The sequence below is a fragment of the Podarcis liolepis genome (assembly GCF_965112155.1).
Source record: "Podarcis liolepis genome assembly, chromosome: 8".
In the NCBI taxonomy this organism is placed as follows: Eukaryota; Metazoa; Chordata; class Lepidosauria; order Squamata; family Lacertidae; genus Podarcis; species Podarcis liolepis.
The window spans coordinates 60,800,784-60,817,952 of NC_139560.1; the positions used below are offsets into that span (position 1 = coordinate 60,800,784).

Here is a 17,169-nt window from a genome sequence, read left to right on the forward strand (position 1 = left end):
AATGAAACCTCCCTTGCTTATTGTAGAAGCTGTTTTACGGGGGGGGGGGGTGTTCTTTAAAGCAACCTGGTATTTCTGTGATATTTATAACCAATTACAGTGCTCAAAAATATACAGAATTGGCATGTTTATGAGACGGCTATATTGGCATTAGCTTAAAATCTTGCCCTTCACATTGACTTAACTTTTGCTTCTCTTCAGCTGTCTTTCCTTCCTAATTGCATTTGTTTTCCTCTGTTTTTCTTAGGCCAAGGCTGCAAGCACAAAGAAAGTTTGCTCAGTCTCAGCCAAACAGTCCCAGCACAACTCCAATAAAGATAGTGGAGCCATTATTGCCCCCTCCAGCTACACAGATTTCTGACCTCTCCAAAAGGAAGCCCAAGACAGAAGATTTCCTTACATTTCTCTGCCTTCGAGGTAAGTGTGTCCCCTATCCCAGCATACCAATGTAGGGGGAAAAATGAACTTTTAAGATTTACACTCCAGATACTTATTTCTTCCCCATTACATAGTTCCAAAAGTGCTCGAAAAGAGGATTTTGGAAGAATGGAAAGTTGGGGACAGGGAAGAGGAAGAAGGTGGGGGAAATCCATATTCCTCACTGCAGAGTGCACATTCTCTGCTTCTGACTTGGAAGCAGTACAGTCATACCTCATGTTACGTTTGTTTCATGTTACATTTTTTCAGGTTGCGTCCCACGGCAACCTGGAAGTACCAGAAAGGGTTACTTCCGGGTTTCGCTGCTCACACATGCTCAGAAGCGCTAAATTGTGCTTCGTGCATGTTCACAAGTGCCAAATCACGCCACGCACCTGTGCAGATACGGCGCTTCAGGCTGTGAACAGGCCTCCGGAACGGATCCCGTTCGCAACCAGAAGTATCACTGTATTATCTCATAGAATGTTTTCTGCAAATAATTTGATGGATTTTGCCCAAAATTTCCTCTCAGCCTTTAAATTCTGTCCAATGGCTGAGGACAGAATTCCATGTCATGTGCGTATCCGTGGAACAAAATCCTGACAGCTGCATTTCCTAAGAGAAGAACAGCCACTCAAGGAATTTTGAGTGGAGATGTGCAAGGTTGAGGTTTTTTAACTTCCCTCTTGCTACGGATTGCCCCTGTTCCACATTGATCTTTCACTGACTCCATCCCAAGTGTGAGATTCTCAACATGTATTGGAGGCACAGAGGTTAAATTATGATACCTCCAAAAGGCATCTTTAAAATAAAGATTAAAAACCCATGGGGACTCTAAATCTGTTTTTGAGGGCAAATACATATTTGGAACTTTTTAGTTGGAGCAGAGAAAGATCTAAATGTTGGGGTTAAAGCACCAAACCTTACAATTTTCTTGCTGCTAAAGCTGCTTTTTTACACAAGAGTTTAGTTAGCTAAGTGTACAACCCTCCAAAATAAGCATAAACATGCCCTATAGGTATGGGGTTGGACCAACCTTAGTTGGTCATTTATGTTCCATGATTTCAGTGGGTCTACTTGAAGCATGACTAAGTCTAGAATCCATCCCATAGTCTCTCCTACTGCATAGTTGATCAAGACCTTTTGCTAGGAGTGGTATAGTTGATGGTAGACACACCTAAATCTTCCTTTACTGTACTAGCTAAATAGCAACTGGATCCCCTCTTATCAGAATAGAATAGAATAGAATAGAATAGAATAGAATAGAATAGAACTTCCAGATACATTTTCATTCAGTTGGTTAACCCCAGAGTGCTGTTTTTCCTGAGTTGTGTATCACACAGATAGAGGATGTTTTGAGAATGGCAGCTACTGCTACCCAGCCACTGCTCTTCCTCTGTAAACTACATGAAGAATTACAATTGACTTTCAGCACTTCAGGGAATATAGAACCCTCTCTCTCTCTCTCTCTCTCTCTCTCTCTCTCTCTGTGTGTGTGTGTGTTTTCTAACCATAATAATGAACAGGATGTATCCAAATGGGTGGGAAATTCCGAGCACATCACTTTTAGAAAATCAATCTTTAAAATGTATTATTTAATTTACACTGAAGCACTTTTTTTATTTAGGTACATTTGCATGCTTACTTTAACTTTAAAAATAGCCCCAAAAGTATGTTAGACTCATTTTTAAAATAGCATTTTTAAAGAACACAGTGACAGCCAGAAAGCAGCATGGTTTTTTCCAGGCCTTTTTTTTTTAAAAAAAAATGTACTAAGATACTTTGCCCTAAAAAGAGATAGCAGAGTTTGTTAATATATCATAGTAAAGTTTTTTTAAGTGTTTGTTGTTCTTATATTTATAAGATTTGTTTTAACATAATCACATGTTACAATCTAGAGTGAGAAATCTTTGGCCCTCCAGATGTTACTGAACTACAACTCCAATTACCCCTAGTTATTGGCATGGGGGGGGGCAAGAGTTCCCCACATCTGGACTAGACTGTTTGACACTGGGTAGAACAAGGGCTGCCTGGAGAAGAGGAAGTTCCCATGTGACAACACCATTTCTTCTGTTGAAGCCAAATGCAGAAGTCCCTCACCATCCCTTCTTAGTGTAAAGCAGAAGGGTAGAGACAAAAGCTCCGGTGCAGAATCAGGTTCCTCCTAGATAATGGTAGTGGTTAAATTCTTGTCCAAGACTTGTAAAAATTGGGGCAAATATGAGCTACAATATTCATTCATTCATAAAATGTATTATTACCTGTCTTTCACTATGAGGTCCAGGTTGAGTTACAACAAACATAACTTTAAAACAAATAAATATAAATATAAAATAATATAAAATAAACATAAAACCATTCCAAAATGGAACAGAGGAGTGTAAATTGAGCAAAGGAGGCAGGTCGCAAAAACCCCCGTAAGCAGACAGTAGTGCTGAATCGTGGGTTGCTGGGGTTCAGAAAGGCAAACTGAAGAGTTCCTTTCCCCAGGTCCTTTCCAAATCATGCCAAACCTCCTTGAAGTTGAGGCCTGGTTTCAGAAGGCGCCTCATTCAGTGACCTTGCCATTCAGTGACTCTTTCTTGCCAGGCTCAGACTTACCAAGGCAGAATGGCTGGAGTGTTTTGCGTAACATTTGCATATGCTAGATGTAAATGTATATTTATAGATGCAAATTTAGAAGTAATCACTATAATTTAAATAGTAATAAAACTCATCTCCCCATAGTGAGAAAGACTATGATCAGGTGACCTATCTGGCTGCACAGACTAACAAGTGCTAACTGTTGATGAGTAACTTCAAGGCGACTGCTCGTTTTTCTTACATTAAACTGGGTTTGGACCAGATAGAGTGCTATCCTCTGTAAAATAGGACATTAAGTTAAGCCTCATTAGTTACTGTTCAAATGAACATTAAAACTATATTAAGCACTTTGATTTCCAAGGATGTTAACAGTTTAAATCTGTGCTTATTTGACAGCCCAACTTCCCTAAAACTTGGATGGCCCTCCTACCTTGCTTAACCTCTGAAAGGTCATGCAGCTTAAAGCATTGTATCCAACAGAACTGTACACAAAGAATTTCTCAAGCCCATCCACTCCCCATTCCTGGCCCCAAAAGGCCATAATAATAATAGCCTCCTTAGTAACACTAGGGTCTCTCTTAAGCTGCATTCATTTTGGGCACAGGTTAAACAAAGCTGAATAAGCACATTCCAAAGCAAACTACATGTTTACTGATGTGATCATGAAAAGGCTCCTTGAAAATGCAATCCAGGAGGAGAGGAATGGCCTCATTTTGTCTGTGTGATATGTACAGGGTAAAAAAAAAAGGGGGGGGAGCTGAACCCACACTACATAATCCTAATTCTCTCCCCCACCCCACCCCAAATGGGCAATATTTGAAGTTCAAAAATGCCTCAAAATTTCCCATATTCAAAAGGAACGAGGTGTGCATTTAACAGCACGAAGCAGTCTCTTCCTCTCAATAGTAATAAATCTTGACACCTTTCAGCTACTCGAATCTTCAGATAGGCAGCCTGCCTATAGTTATTTGATTCAGGATTTGCTTTTGATGATTTTCGCCACAATAAATCATCAGCCTTTGGTAGGTAGCAGAGAAAAACTGGTATTCAAACAGAAGACTCAAACTTTAATCTGCATTAAAATACTGTGTAGTAATAATTGGCTAATTATGTAGTTAAATAGGATTATTGATTGACCCTAAGCCTTTGATAGCTCTAAGTTTCAAACCTCTTGAATCAAGAATTCAGTCCTTGGATATATGTAATAATAAGAGTACCTCTGTGCATAGTCAGAGTGGCCTCTTCAAGTATTTATTTTAAATTTAGTTTTAGTAATTGCAGCCAGTTTCTGTTCTTCTGGGAGCTGGACACCATTTATGTATTTATTTAATGAATATACAGAGTTGCTTAACATACAGAACTAATTGAATTCATTAATTTTTGTATTTACATCAGCAGATTTATTTATTTAAATTGTAGACCGCCCTTTATCCAAAGATCTCAGGGTGGTTCACAGCATAAAAATACAAAATAAAAACACAAAATGCATAATAAGAATAAAACACCCATAAACCACCCACCCCTGCCACAAACTTAAAAGGACATGGAATGTTAATCAGCCAAAGGCCTGGTTGGAGAGGAATATTTTTTCCTAGTACCTAAAGATGTCTAATGGGGCGAGTGTTTAAAAGTTTGGTCGCTATCTGGTAGGCTAACCCCAGGCAAATGACACACTGTATAATGGGGTCATTAGGAATAAATCTCTAGCAGGAATTCATTTATTGACCTGTGCATGTTTTTTACTTCATCCACCTGCTTTTTATCTACTGATCTTTCCACGCTCCACCTTCTCATTGCTCTCCCCACTCTGGCCTCATCTGATAGTGTCCCCATTTTCATCTCTAAATTGCTTGAGGGTGGAAAGTTTACTGATTTGTGGGTGCTGCAAGGTTTGTGCTCATGTGCAGTTTTCTGCAATCATATCAGCATATTTACAAGCAATGCAGGAACCAAGTGCGTGAGACTTTAAGCATATAATCCACATTGGCTAGGAACACTTTTATTATGAAAAGAGATTATTCTCTCTCTCTCTCTCTCTCTCTCTCTCTCTCTCTCTCTCTCTCTCACACACACACACACACACACACACACACACACACCTACCTTTCTTATAAATTTGTTTGCACAGTGACAATAGTTCTGGAATTCAGAAATGAAAGAAAAATTGGCTCTGAGTGTTCCCAGATTATTGTTCAGTTAAATAGATCGAGGTGCTTTGATCTTATCCAGACTAAATGTCTCTTCCCACCTTGCTTCACCTGATGATGATGATAATTTCAAACTTGTTTAAAGTTTTAGTTTTATTTTCTTCATGATAATGCCATTCACCCCTTATCCTGTTGTCCCCTCTGTGAAGAGGGGTCAGGGGTCAGGAATTGGGTCTTTTAGTGCAAGATTCTTGCCAATCAATTACTCCACTCCCCATCTCCAACAAAGAATAAACAGGGTCTTAAGTTTCCCCCCCCAATTTCTTTCCCATAGGATAAACAATTGTCCCATGCTCCACTGCTTTCACTAGAGCTTTAAAGGACCGGGGGTGGGGGGGTAAGAAGATTGGGCTGTATGTCACAGCCGTAATACCAGGCTGTTCATGGTCCACTAGTGATGGAGGGCACAAGCGTTGAAGGGCAGTCTGTCTTTCTGCTCCTCACCTTGCATGCAGACTTTTAAATTGACCCAACCACCCACTTCTCCTGTTTATTGAGGCACCAGCAAACTCTGCCCTATGTGATTACTTCTCAGAGAGTAACAGTGTATGTACAGTCGTTCTTTTCTCTTTGAGAATACAGACCAGAATCTCACTTACACTACGGGTCCTTTGCATCATGCTGGCAAATATAAAACCAGCCTTTAAATAGATCACATTCTATTTACACTGAGGCCTTGGTGCCAACGTAAATGTGAGTCAGGCTTTATATCCTGAGTGCTGAGGTGCAGGCAATGCAGCTTAAGCGGGATTTTCCACCTATATATGTACTCATGAAATGGAGCCTCCTGTCAAAAGGCACTGGGGGCATGGGGGTGAGGGGACCCTAATTCTTCAGAAATGTAGCATTTGGCATACCATGTGTTTACTTGGCCAGGCTTAAGGCCCACATACCTTGACCTGACTTCATCCCTAAATCACTGTGACGGCTTAAATTGTTTTAGTGTTTTTCAAGTGCACAGCTGGGCTGTGTTTAATTGCAAGGAGAAAGAGAGTATCAGAAAAGGGGAAAGGAGAGAACCACATGATTTGCAGAGAAGAATCCAGTTTTTCCAGAAACCCACAGCCCAAATTACACAGAACGCTCTTGGGCTGAAATGGTTTCTGTGGAGTTTTAATATCCCAGTTTGATTTCTGTGCAGATGAAAACATTTAGTTTTCACTTCAGTAAACAGTGCAGACACTCTGCCAGGTAATCCTGGAAAGCAGTGAAATGCTGCTTTTGGCAAAACAGATGCTGCCTTTACTGTTGATGGGCTTGAGGCAGTTTTCTTTTTTAAATAACAACCTATATCAAGCCAAGAGAAAACAAAATTATTCTGGAGGCCCTGAAATGTTGTGGTATTTGTGATTTTCTGTTAAAGTTGCCAGTAACAGCATCACTTCTTAACATACCTGCTTACATTTCCCCTTTTGTTTTATATTTACCTGCCTTCCCAGTCAGCCTGATAAAGAATTCTGTTTGACTTGAAAGCTTGCCCAAAGCTCTTTCATTACATAGTTCAGTCGAATGTGCAGCGACCTACTTAATGTGCTGTCTCTGCCATGCTGAGTGTTGAGCTGTTGCATTTGATTTGTCTCTGTTGTCTGAATAACTCTGTGGGTAATTGTTTAGACCAGAGTTGGGGGGACTTGTATGTTCTTGAACTCTTTACTCAGCTGCCCCAGCCAACATTTAAATTGTTTAATCTACTCTTGGATAACTTTTAATGGTGGTTACCAATCTCCACAACTCATTGGAATTTGTATTATGACACCCCTCCCCCCACCTCTCCTGTAAGCTATCTTGTGAATATGTTCCAGAGTGAAAGGCAGGGTAAAAAAAAAAATGGTTCAAGTTGCATTTCAACTATAATTAAATTGAAATCCACAATGATAAAAGAGCACCCCTCATAATTTGGTTCACAGAAGCCAAGAGCTGCCATATCTAACTACAAACATACTTTGGAAGTCGAACGGAATCTGTTCCAGAAGTCCATTCAACCTCCAAAACATTCGGAAACCAAAGCACGGCTTCTGATTGGCTGCAGAAAGCTCCTGCAGCCAATCGGAAGCCACAGGTGCCCCATCAGACGTTCGGCTTCCAAAAATAGTGGCACCCTAAACCTCCAATGTGTTCATCCGTCACCCACCCACCACAAGTCCTAACTGATTGCTCATAGCCCATGTTTTAACTGAGATTAGTAGTTGTGTGCAATCAGATGATATTTAATGCATTTGTCTTGGTATCAGGTTCTCCTGCCCTGCCCAGCAACATGGTATATTTTGGAAGCTCTCAGGATGAGGAGGAAGAGGAGGAAGAAGATGAAGAAGCAGAGGAAACGAAGGTGACCACAAACAATGCTTCGTCTTCATGCCAGTCGACCCCCAGGAAAGGGAAAACACAGAAGCACGTTCCAAATGGGCATGGTAGGTCCTTAAATGTAGAACTTCATTTGACAGTGATGAGTCAGGCTATGTGTGCTTAGAGTTAAAGATGGCATCTGAGGGCTGAACTGAGGTCTCCTCCAGTCACTTTGTACTTGTGCAAATAGTATGAAGATTAAATGTTAGCATCTTGCATTGTATTCCCACCCTCACCCCCTCTTATCTCTTGGGGAATGGAGCAAATATCAAGCTGTTTAAACGCTCATGGTGATGACTGGCATGCAGATACGATTTATTTAGAGCCAGTGTGGTGTGCTGGACTAGGACGTGGGAAACCAGGGTTCAGATCCCTCCTTGGGCCAGTCGCTAGTTTTCAGACTAGCTTAGCCTTCGGGGTTGTCGGCAGAATAAAATGAAGATGGGTAGCACCCTGTTCCACTTGGAGAAATGGTGGAATTATAAACACAATTAATAAATGATATTTTCTTAAGAGTATTGAAGTTAATCAGCATGATGACCAAGTTAGACCCATTGATTCCATTGTGTTTACTCTGAGTAAAACTTAGCTGAGTTACTACCTAATGAATTTAGTTTCATAGGAAGCTGCTGTATGTCAGATCGTTAGCCCATCTAGCTCAGTATTGTCAACTTTTGACTGGCAACTCCCAACTGCAGTATTTCAGACGGGGGTCTCTCACATCTGGAGTTGTGAGGCATTGGAGAGGCGGCCCTTTGGAAGAAACGCTGGTGCTGTGCGGCTGAGCTTTGCCCCTTCCCCATAGGCCCCCAAATCCTTTGGCTAATTCTGTTGGCTTCAGCCCACAGTTAATGTTTTCTCTACGTGTCTTCTTTCCTTTCTTTTCTGTTAAAAACAAAACCCACAGTGTGAAGCCAGTGGCAGCAAGACGTGTGTCCTGCAAACAGCATTATTTTTCATCTCTCTTATTTGGGATCCTGTTTTCCTAGTTGCTAGGTTAATACATTAGCACTGTCACTAATGCGGCATTTTTGTTCCTGTAGGATCACATCAATTACTTTCTTGCAAATCAGCAGAGCTGCCTGAGTCACAATGTATTTTCTTCACACGGCCTTCATGTCATATCCAGATAAATTGATCAGCGCCTTGTCAGTAGAGCCTGAAAAATGTATTCAGCACTGAGTAGCTTGAAGCCCTAAGCTCTGATAGCCAGGATGAAAAAATACCTGGGCTCCCACACCCCCACCAAAGTCATACATATTCTATTGACATTGGCAGCACCTTCACAGTAAATCAGTTCTACTTTCTTTCCCTGGGACTCAGTGATAAATTCTCTTGCCATTCACGCCCCCTTCTCCCTTTGCTGTGTCCTGTAGGGGATGCCTGGTCAGCGTCTCTTGGCAGAGGGAAACGTTTCTTTATTTGCAGCTCCTTTTGCATGGAGGCAAACACTGACCATGGTTCAGCTTTCTCTGACTGAAGTAAATAAAAGTAGCAGGTGAAAGCTATACCTCTTCCCAGTTCCATTCTGCAAAGGAGGGTGGGGTTCACCCTGTCCTTGTGAAGAACTGCTGGCAATAACCACTCTTTTCATATATCCAAATGCTTCCCTCAGTTAACTGAGACCATAACAGGAGATCTGTCTTGCCCTATCTTGTAACAGGATATTTCCAGTTGGATGGAAAAGGACAGTTGCATCCATGACCTGCCTTTTATTAAAATAATATTATTTTAACATTACATGTTAATATTTAATATTTGAATACTTGAAGAATAGTTGTTTACACTATATCTATCTATCTATCTATCTATAGTCATAGACATACATACATTTATACTTAAATGCCTCCTCCTTTCTCTCTTCTTTCTTTTTTTAGCTGAGAGCTTTGGCTCTGACTCATTTCATTTCAGGTTCAAGCCTGATTTTGTCACTGAAACAGGTTTGATCCCTGCCTGGAGATGTGGGACGTGTGTGCACAATCCAGTTTTCTTTTATTTCTTAGCAGTGTTTTATACCGTTGACTATGTTTAGCCTAGTAGACCATCTCAGTTAGATGGGTGTACAGGGCACAGTTATATGATCCCACTCTTACCTGTAGTATTGGTTCCAGAAGTTGGCATTGACGGGGCTCTACTTGACACCATGGCATATAAAGCCACTGAGTGGTGTTATCTAAGTCCTGATGATACTCATCTGTCATTGACTGGCTAGAGGCAGAGGTGTGGTGGGAGGCACCAGCTGGGGAGCCCCCGAAGGAAGAAGGCTCAGAGCCAGGGGATTGGTGATAGGACAACAATGAGTGGTCAGAGGGAGAAGACTGGGAGGAGGAGGTGTCAGGAGCTGAAGACATAGCAGGGTTTAGTGAGCAAGAAAAGTCTGTGGCAGAGTGCAGGCCAGAACCGGAGGCTGGAGAGAAGTGGAGCCAACAGGCAGAGATTAGGCAGGCTGCTGAAGAAGCCAGGGGGCCTCCCCCTCCTGCTGCAACCAGCTCCCTCTCCCCTGGTCTCCAAGAACCCAAAGAGGTATGAAGAGGGCAGAGCAAAAACAGGCAAGATGACGGAGCCTTTCATTGCTTAGGAAGGAACCAGTAGAGGAGGAGCCTTAGGGAGTTGTGGGAACTGGGAAGGCGATGACCTTCAGTCCCCACAACTGCCTCATAGGGGCAAGATCTACCAAGAAGAATTGCTGTGCTCTCTAGGCCTGGCCTCCTGAGCTGTCTTGTTTCTTTGACTAAAGAGTTAATTTCACTGACGCCGTGTGAGTTGTTGCTGGCCCGCTCCTGACACCAGCTCTTGATTCTCTCTGCCATTTTAGTCAGATGAAACTGTGCAGATGCTGACTTGGTGCCTGGCCTGGATGAGTGCCAGTGAACTGAAGCTGGATCTTGGCAGGGCACAGGCACTGTGGGTAGATGGTTCCTGGATTCCTGTAATTAGTATTTAACCTGTTCTGTGCACAGTTGCACTCCCTGTAAAAGAGCAGGTTTGCCGCTTGGGAATGCTCCTAGCTCCAGCTTTGTCATTAGAAGCCCAAGGGTTCTTTGAGGCATTAGCCTTGGCTGGTTTGCCAGTTGTGACCATTGCTGCACAAGGTATTCTTGGCCATGGTGATTCATGCTCTTGTAACCTCCCAGTTGGACTACTGTGATGTGTTCTATGTGGGGCTGCCCTTGAAGGCAACATAGAAGTTTCAACTAATGTAGAAAATGGCTGCCAGAATTTTAACTGGGATCTAGGCATATCCACACTACACTAGTCATATTATACTAATCAAGAACTACAACGGTTGCCTATTTATCTCAAGACCCAATTTAAGGTGCTGATACCCAAATACTGGAAGGAGCACCCCTTCCTTTACTAGCCTGCCTCTGTTTTGAGATCTGCTGCTGAAGCTATACCCTAACTGCCTATTTAATTGGAAGTGCTGGAAATAACAGTAAAGGAGACGGCAGGCATCTTGGTTATGCAATCCTCTCCCTTTAAGAATTGTGCCTGGCACAGACAGACATTACAACTTTTTCAGTGCCAGGTAAAGACACTTCAGTTTTTCCCATTTATTTTTACTTGTGTGGTGCCCTAGACTTCTATATGTTTTTAGCTGCAGCTTCAGTCTTATGTTTTTATTGCATATTTTACTGTTTGTGATAAACATAACAGTGCTTTTTGTTCACTGCTCTGGAATCTGTTGGTAGTAAAAAAAGCACTTTAATTAAATAAATAAAACCAAGAAATGTGCATAACATTCACTGCAGTTGACATCTGGCTAAAAGGAAAAAGGAGGGAAATAGTTAACCACCGTATTATTGTTGCATGATTATTGCTCAACCGAAAGTGCACTGTTTGGGAGCCTGGGAGCAGTACTGATCTATATTGCAACATGAATAAGACCCAAATGCAGGGTGTGATAATTTTCGTGGTTAAACTGTTTTCTGAGATAATGCTGTGGTTACCATGTTGGGAAAGTGGTGGGGCAGGTTTGTTTTTTAAAAAATAATTCCCATGTGACATTGCCTTGTAGTATTTGACTAGCTCATTAGTTGGCCTAGGCCAGGGTAATGACAGTGTTGAAGTGTTTTCATTTGTTTTTAATCTTTAGAGCTCAGAAGCTGCAAGGCATACACAGTGAGCCTGAAACGTTAATTGTTTGTTTTTGGGCTTGTTTTTTAATATTTAGAAATTCCAAACACAAACATTACAATACATTTTCCAGTGCTTTTTCTTCTAGAAAAAGAGGTGCTGGAACTCACCATGGACTCCTCCCTCGTTCTCTTATAATTGCAATGGCACCCACCTGAAAGTTCTGGCAAGTTCCGGCTGAAAAAAAGCCCTGCATTTTTCCATTCCATAATCATTCAAAGCATTTTTGATATCTTACTTCCTAAACAGCTTTCCGCAAAAAGATACTGTTGTGGAATGAGCATGTACTTACTGTGTGACATCTTTGTAGAAACTACTGCTGCTACTCAAAACATCGTTCCTTGTCATTGCATCATGTCGAGTAGGAAACAGTTGGCAGGCTTCTGGCAAGTGCCACTAGCTTTGTGTCCTCATGAGTGCGCCATGAAACCATTGGCGTTCCACCTCCCTCGATGCCCAGCTCTGTTCTAACAGTGTGGACTGGAAAAGGATAGTCAGTTGTGTTTGTGGTGGGTTTTGGCAATCTTCTTCTATTTTCCTCCTCTTATCAGTGTGAAATGCTTTGATACTTCATGTTCTCCTACAGCTGCAGAGCTAAAGTCCCTGATGAGTGTTTTGTGTCACTAAAAGCATGAGAGTTATACCCTTGCCCTTGTGCCCCCTGTGATTCTGCTGTCCTTTGGACATTAAGCAATCTGTTGTTTGAGAAAACATTTCTCTTGGTGTCTGTCACACACTTGAAAGTGCCCCATAAATGCTAGACATTATAACCACTACCACAATTATCAACATTATCTCAGAGAAAGGAAAGTGGCCTGTGGGTTTAGGTGGCTTCACCAGTAACCGACCCTTGAGTAGAATCATAGAATCATAGAGTTGGAAGAGACCACAAGGGCCATCGAGTCCAACCCCCTGCCAAGCAGGAAACACCATCAGAGCACTCCTGACATATGGTTGTCAAGCCTCTGCTTAAAGACCTCCAAAGAAGGAGACTCCACCACACTCCTTGGCAGCAAATTCCACTGTCGAACAGCTCTTACTGTCAGGAAGTTCTTCCTAATGTTTAGGTGGAATCTTCTTTCTTGTAGTTTGGATCCATTGCTCCGTGTCCGCTTCTCTGGAGCAGCAGAAAACAACCTTTCTCCCTCCTCTATGTGACATCCTTTTATATATTTGAACATGGCTATCATATCACCCCTTAACCTCCTCTTTTCCAGGCTAAACATGCCCAGCTCCCTTAGCCGTTCCTCATAAGGCATCGTTTCCAGGCCTTTGACCATTTTGGTTGCCCTCCTCTGGACACGTTCCAGTTTGTCAGTGTCCTGTATGTATGTATGCTACTTGCTTCTTGGTAGTGATGGTCCATCCATTGGTCCTGTGAGGCTGCTCTGGCCAAGCTTTGTGACATCAGGTATGGGGCAAGTAGGGACACAACAGGGCCAAATAGAGGGTTGCGCCTGCAAAGCCCTGCCCATAGTACACTACAAAATTAAAAAAATCCTTCCAGTAGCACCTTAGAGACCAACTAAGTTTGTTATTGGTATGAGTTTTTGTGTGCATGCACATTTCTTTCACACGAAAGCTCATACCAATAACAAACTTAGTTGGTCGCTAAGGTGCTACTGGAAGGATTTTTTTTATTTTGTTTTGACTATGGCAGACCAACACGGCTACCTACCTGTAACATAGTACCCTGCCTTAGTCTTCTGTACTTCGAGGGCTGCAGAGAACAGTAAACAGATCTTTGAAGCTGATGGTTGGGATTTCAAAGCACCACATGGGATGATAATGGGCCACCTGATACCACTGCCCACCTGTCAAACTTGGTGCACAAACGGATGGGGAGAGAAGGATTTGGTGCCCACCCTCAGATCCTGTTCCCCAGCCTTGTTTTGTGGGATTGTGCGTTGTCAGAGATAGGCAATATGATGCCCTCCAGATGTTGGGCTCCAGCTCTGAACATCTCTGGCCATTGACCATGTTGGCTAAGGCTACTGTTATGGATAGAATGCTAACTTTGCAACTCTCCTGAAGCTCCCTCACACCATTCCTCCTGGTGTTAGGGCAGCATTAGACCATGCATGTTGCAGCTTGTGCCAGAGCAGTGCAGGGGCTATGCAACTGCGCAGTGTCTGTCTGCAAGCGGAATGGACTTCCACTCTCATAATGATACTTCCACTTCTCCTCCTCTCCCCTGCAGCTCCCCAGATTTGCTCTGAAGGACTGGGGGACCATCCAGATCAGATTTGATATTGGGAAAGAGAGGAAGAAGTCCTGTTACGACTTTGGATATCACCCAAAAGTATCAGCTTGTCACTGCTGCTGCTTTTGTACTGTTGTTTTCAAAAGGAGTCTGAACTGGAATCTGTGCTTGTCTTGTTCTTTTCCACTGCTTCTTCTGCTCACAAATGTTTCTTCTTCCTACACAGTCTTCAACGGATCCAGCAAATCAACAAAAGAGAGAGAACATGTTCAGAAACACAGAGTCAAAGACACAACGCCAGGAAAGGACAGAAATGGCGAACACAGGACTGAGAGTCGCAAAGACCAGGCTGCTGCTAACCACCATTCTTCAACAAACATGGGCTTTTCCACAAAAGGGCTCAATGCTAACAACCACCACACCCTTCATCGATCGGCTCAGGATTTAAGGAAACAGGTAGTGTGTGTTGCACCAGTTGGGACAAAACTGTCCAAATTTATCTCGAGATGTTTTGAGGTATATTTAATGCTAGTTCTATTTAGGTCGCTTGTTGTATTGTAAGGAGACACACACTTTATTACCGTGCCTTAGTTGCATGAGGGTTCTTCTTATACAGTTTTAAAGCAACGTCTGATTGGTTGTAAGAACGAATTCACATGACCGTGTTATTCTGTGCAACCAGGATAGCCCAGTCTTGGAAACTTTAGTTCCATATAGGTTTCCTTGAAGACAGGGTCTTTTAAAAAACCTATTTATTTAACAAATAAAAGAGAGAAAAGAATTCTTAAAACAACAACAGTACATTACATGGCACATGATACTTACAGAAGATTCCCTTCCTACCCCAAATACATTATAAGCAAAACCTGTTTCTGGGAGGCAAGCTCAGCCACGATTAACATATCACACCCCCAGTTGACAGCAAAAGATTGAATGGCTACAGTTAATAAACACATCCTCAGTTTATTTCAAATTTACTGAAGAGGTTCTGTAGGAAAACTGCTGTGTCGGCGCTAAATTTCAGCACCTCGGAGTTTAGAGGCCCTTATCTATACAATGTCCCCCCTGTCTTTTGTTGTGCTCTCAATATCTACTTCTCTCTCTCTCTCTTTATGGTAATGATTCTTAGATATAGTGCCAGAAATCTCTAGTACCTCCATGAACCAACAGAGCCTAAAGCAAGGCTTTGTTTGGCTGATGTTTATTCAGCTGGAGAAGGCTTGGAAAGACCTGAATGCTTTTGGCTGTTTGCCTATTGGCACTCCTTGAGGTAACTTCCCTATCCATATTTAGCAGTTAGGTCAGGAACCCCCAAGCCGTGATTTGCCAATATGTACCTGCCTGATTTAGATCTTTGTAAATGTAAACCAATAGACACCCCCTTGAGATTTGTATGCAGAACCAGAAGAGCTAACACAGGTGAGATTGACTTATAGATCAGGTTCAGATGATCTCTCTCAGCACGAAACATGGTTTATGAAGCCAGAAGTGAGAGTTGAGACTGAGTGGCTCTGCTTTGCCTCTCCACCTCCTCTCCTTAGGCATCAGTTTCAGTGCTCTGCTACTGACTTGCATTAAGCCAAAAGCTTCCTGTTATGTCTAAACTAGAGAACTGTGGCTTAATGTTAAGTTAACAGACCAGGATAATAAACCAGGATCAGGTTTTGGCTTTTTACCCTGGTTAATTAAGAGTTATTAAGCTCCCCAGTTTGGACATTGCAGGAAACCTCTGGCTTAATACAGGCCTGTGAATGAGGTGGTGGAGCTAGCATGAACGTTGGGGGTGGGGGGGGGGGAAGAGGTGCTGGACAAGACGGTTGGTCCCTGTGCTCATGGTTTATGAAGCTAGGGAAGATCTACCAAACCTGACCATAGTAGTAATATCACCATTTATTCCATTTGCTTCCTAAAATTTATATACCGCTTGATTGTAGAAAAAAACAACTCAGCTTTCCCTGTGTTCATTTGAACAAGTAGACTGAGCAGAATATGAAGATGGAGGTTCTTCGCCCTCCCAGAATGAGACAGCATTAGCAATATGATCAGAAATTCCTTATATACACACATATGTTTTCTGGATGGTCCACAAAAGCACAGGAGATGTGACTCGACACAGGTATTTGTACGCTGTTAAAAACAGCAACAGGAATAGGGCCAGCATTGCAGTGCAAACAGGGTGGAAGCTTAAGAAAAAAACAGGAAAATGATTCCAGTACTTCTTCCCTCCAAGTGCCCCCTCAGTTTCCTGCAGATAATCTTGCAAGCCACCTGTGTGAAAAGGTTTTCATGGCACTCCTAAAGGTGTACTTTCCCCCCTTAACTCTTAGTCTTCTCATACAGTTGTATCTCTCTGAGATAGCATCAGCACATGCTAAACATAAACAGAACACTCACAAGCATAATACTGTAATGAAATAGTGGGGCAGACAGATAATTAAAAACCCTTTCCCAGACCAGACAAATTTGGTTAATGTTGCTATATTAAAGGGATGAAATATCTTCTGCAATTTCCCCAAGTCAATCCTAGAAGTAGCCTCCTTGGTCACTATTATTATATGAGTCTATAGATAAATTTACTGTAGGGGTGAACTCCTGAAATGAAAATCCTGTTTTCCCCAGTATAAAGTAGAACTAGGCATATAGAAAGATTTACAACTCAACATTAGATCACGGCATTATATTTTATGTTCTTAGGATGAATGTCAAATTATTAGTTGTGCCCGAAAGGAAGAAATTTGTTGCCCGAGTCTTTGCTCCATCCCCCTTTCTACTTTTCTATAATGTCTTTCCTGTTTTGTAGATCTACACATTTCCCCCTGCTGTGTGTGCCCTGCTCTTTCCCTGCTTTTTCTGCTTTGCTCTCTAGCTCCTTTCTCAGTTACTTGAAAGGAGAGGAAACCTAACTCAAGGAGGCCCTCTATTGATTATGCAAGAGAAGGTCATACAACTGATGCAAGATTATGAGCTGGCCCCTTATATTAAGGGTTCTTTTCTTTCTTTCTTTAAAAAAAAAAGGTTTAAGAGAACGCTTAGCTTTTACATTCAAGTGTGAGAGTTGTGTGACGACAGAATGTGTTCCACTTGTCTGGTTGGAGAAAACAAAAAAGATCAGTTGTGTGTGCGTGCGCATGTGCTTCTGATTAGTTTAGACTGTGTAACAAGTGATAAAGCCTAATGATTGATCACTGTTACTTCTTCTTAAAATTAAATTGACTTCTTTCTTGTGTGATCAGTGTAAGCACTGCCTCGCGATGGAACTCTGGGACTAGAACCTCTATG

General features: G+C 42.1%; 1 protein-coding gene across 4 annotated transcripts in view; it reads left to right on the forward strand.

Moving 5' to 3' along the window:
- The window catches only part of JARID2 (jumonji and AT-rich interaction domain containing 2), a 187,313-nt gene that overhangs the window by 140,212 nt on the left and 29,932 nt on the right, over positions 1-17,169 (forward strand). For all 4 annotated transcript variants that reach the window (XR_014529594.1, XR_014529595.1, XM_083519051.1 and 1 more), the window contains exons 4-6: positions 248-417; positions 7,439-7,615; positions 14,117-14,346. Coding sequence is in view for 2 of the 4 variants with exons in the window: in XM_083519051.1 (XP_083375177.1) it covers positions 248-417; positions 7,439-7,615; positions 14,117-14,346 (577 nt within the window). In the remaining 2 variants the exon portion in view is untranslated. The remainder of the gene's footprint in view (positions 1-247; positions 418-7,438; positions 7,616-14,116; positions 14,347-17,169) is intronic.